The sequence below is a fragment of the Alligator sinensis genome, unplaced genomic scaffold, assembly GCF_000455745.1.
Source record: "Alligator sinensis unplaced genomic scaffold, ASM45574v1 scaffold280_1, whole genome shotgun sequence".
Classification (NCBI taxonomy): domain Eukaryota; kingdom Metazoa; phylum Chordata; order Crocodylia; family Alligatoridae; genus Alligator; species Alligator sinensis.
In genome coordinates, this window is record NW_005841835.1 from 1,300,078 (window position 1) to 1,301,725 (window position 1,648).

The following is a 1,648-nucleotide window of genomic DNA, read 5'->3' on the forward strand; positions in this document are numbered from 1 at the left end:
CCACGGAGCCTACAGAGAGAACGTGGCCATAAGACTAGGATGGGAGCAGGACAAACCAGCTAACCTGACAAAAACTTTCAGGAGAAGCTGGTTTGAACCACGCTGTCCCCATAGGACCAAGAACCAGCAAGCCTGATTACTGGGAGCATTGAAGAAGGGAGCTGCACCCACTCTCTCTCACAGCTCCCCAACTGCACAGTCACCTGAGGCTTTGCCAATAAGCCATACCCTCTGAAAGCTCAGTGAGCCAGCTCCGAGAGCTGCAGCAGGCACAGGGAAGGGCCTTGCGCAAGGCTGCTGCGTCACCCAGAAAACTCCCCTGCATTTTACTAAATGGGGAGAGAAGTGTCAGATCACAGCATTCAGGAGTTTGCACGGCAGCAACATCTACACTGAACAGAGCTTCGAGTGGAGATGCAGTCAGTGACTGGGGAACCATAGGACTTGCTGGTGTTACCAGTGGTCTCACAAGAGGAACTTGGTAGGTTCACCCTTAAAAGGAAAAGATTTTGAGAGGAGGGAGGGTGGAGATGTGCATCTTGTTTGGACACCTGAACGGGTCCTGCAAGAGCAGAAGGAAGAGAGGATGGTGCCCCTCAGGTCCACAGGACACTGTCAGCTCCTCTCCCAGGTTGACTGAGGGGAAGATGCACAGGTGATGGGGGTGCAAGGACTTCACCTGCCATACTCCTCTCTAATGATCTTCAGCACTCGCCGCACCATGTTGCCCACTGTGGTCTCCGATGGCTGGGCTGCCGTCATCCTCTGGCCCTCCTTCCGAATGAGGCCCATCAGCTCCCCTGAAACGAGGGCACAGCTACGTGGTCACCAGGCCGCAGCCTCATGCAGCTCCACAGCTGCTGGCCCCAACACCAGCCTCCAGCTCACCCACCCTTCAAGCAGCTCTACAGCCACCAGGCCCAGCCCGTGCCAGGATCTCCAGCAAACCGATGGGGCAAGTGCTGAGAAAATAAAAGAAAGCCTTTGGCCCCGGACAGCAACGGAGTCAAAATGAGCAGGGTGCGCCAGCCTGCCGGGCTCCCGGACCCTGCGGGGCTGCAGCTGAGCAAGATACCTCGCACCGCCTCTGGCCAACTCCTACCGTATGTCTGCCTCGTGGGCTGGACGTGCAGTGCCGGGGCCGGATCCGGATCCGGCCCGTGGAGCGCTGCCGCCCGGCCCTGCCTTGGCTGCGGGGGAAGGGAGCAGGATCCCGCCCCGTCGGGGGGGAAAGGGCCTGGGCCTGGGCCCAAGGGAGGCGCCGGGCCGGGGCTCTCACCAGCTTTGCCCCAGCGGCCGCGGGCGATGATCCTGCGCAGCAGCCCCAGCGTCTGCCGTGCCGTCTCCTCGGAGCGCGGCCGCTGCCCGCCCCGCTTCAGCCGCGCCACGAAGGCCTCGATCTGTTCCGACAACTCCAACTCCTTCTCGGCCGCGCCCGGCATCTTGGCAGCTGAGGCGGCGGAACCAAGAGACCACGTCTGCTACCCCTACCCGGATCCTGCTGAGAACGGACCACTTCCGCTTCCGACCAGTCCCACCCTCCCATTGGCTGAGGACGCCCCGGTCAGCCAATCTGGAGACCCTCTCTCGCGCCGGCGCGGGACGCTGGAGCGGGTTCGATGATGTGTCACGTTTCGAACTCTGGCTT

At 61.4% G+C, this 1,648-nt stretch overlaps 1 protein-coding gene across 1 annotated transcript in view; it reads right to left on the reverse strand.

Annotated features, from left to right (window-relative positions):
• Nucleotides 1-1,596, reverse strand: part of EIF2B2 (eukaryotic translation initiation factor 2B subunit beta) — a 7,758-nt gene extending 6,162 nt beyond the window's left edge. The window contains exons 1-2 of the mRNA XM_025201736.1: nucleotides 1,280-1,596; nucleotides 678-800 (exon numbers count right to left, since the gene is read on the reverse strand). Of these exons, the coding sequence (XP_025057521.1) occupies nucleotides 678-800; nucleotides 1,280-1,442 (286 nt within the window). The 5' untranslated portion in view covers nucleotides 1,443-1,596. The remainder of the gene's footprint in view (nucleotides 1-677; nucleotides 801-1,279) is intronic.
• Nucleotides 1,597-1,648: the final 52 nt, after the last annotated feature.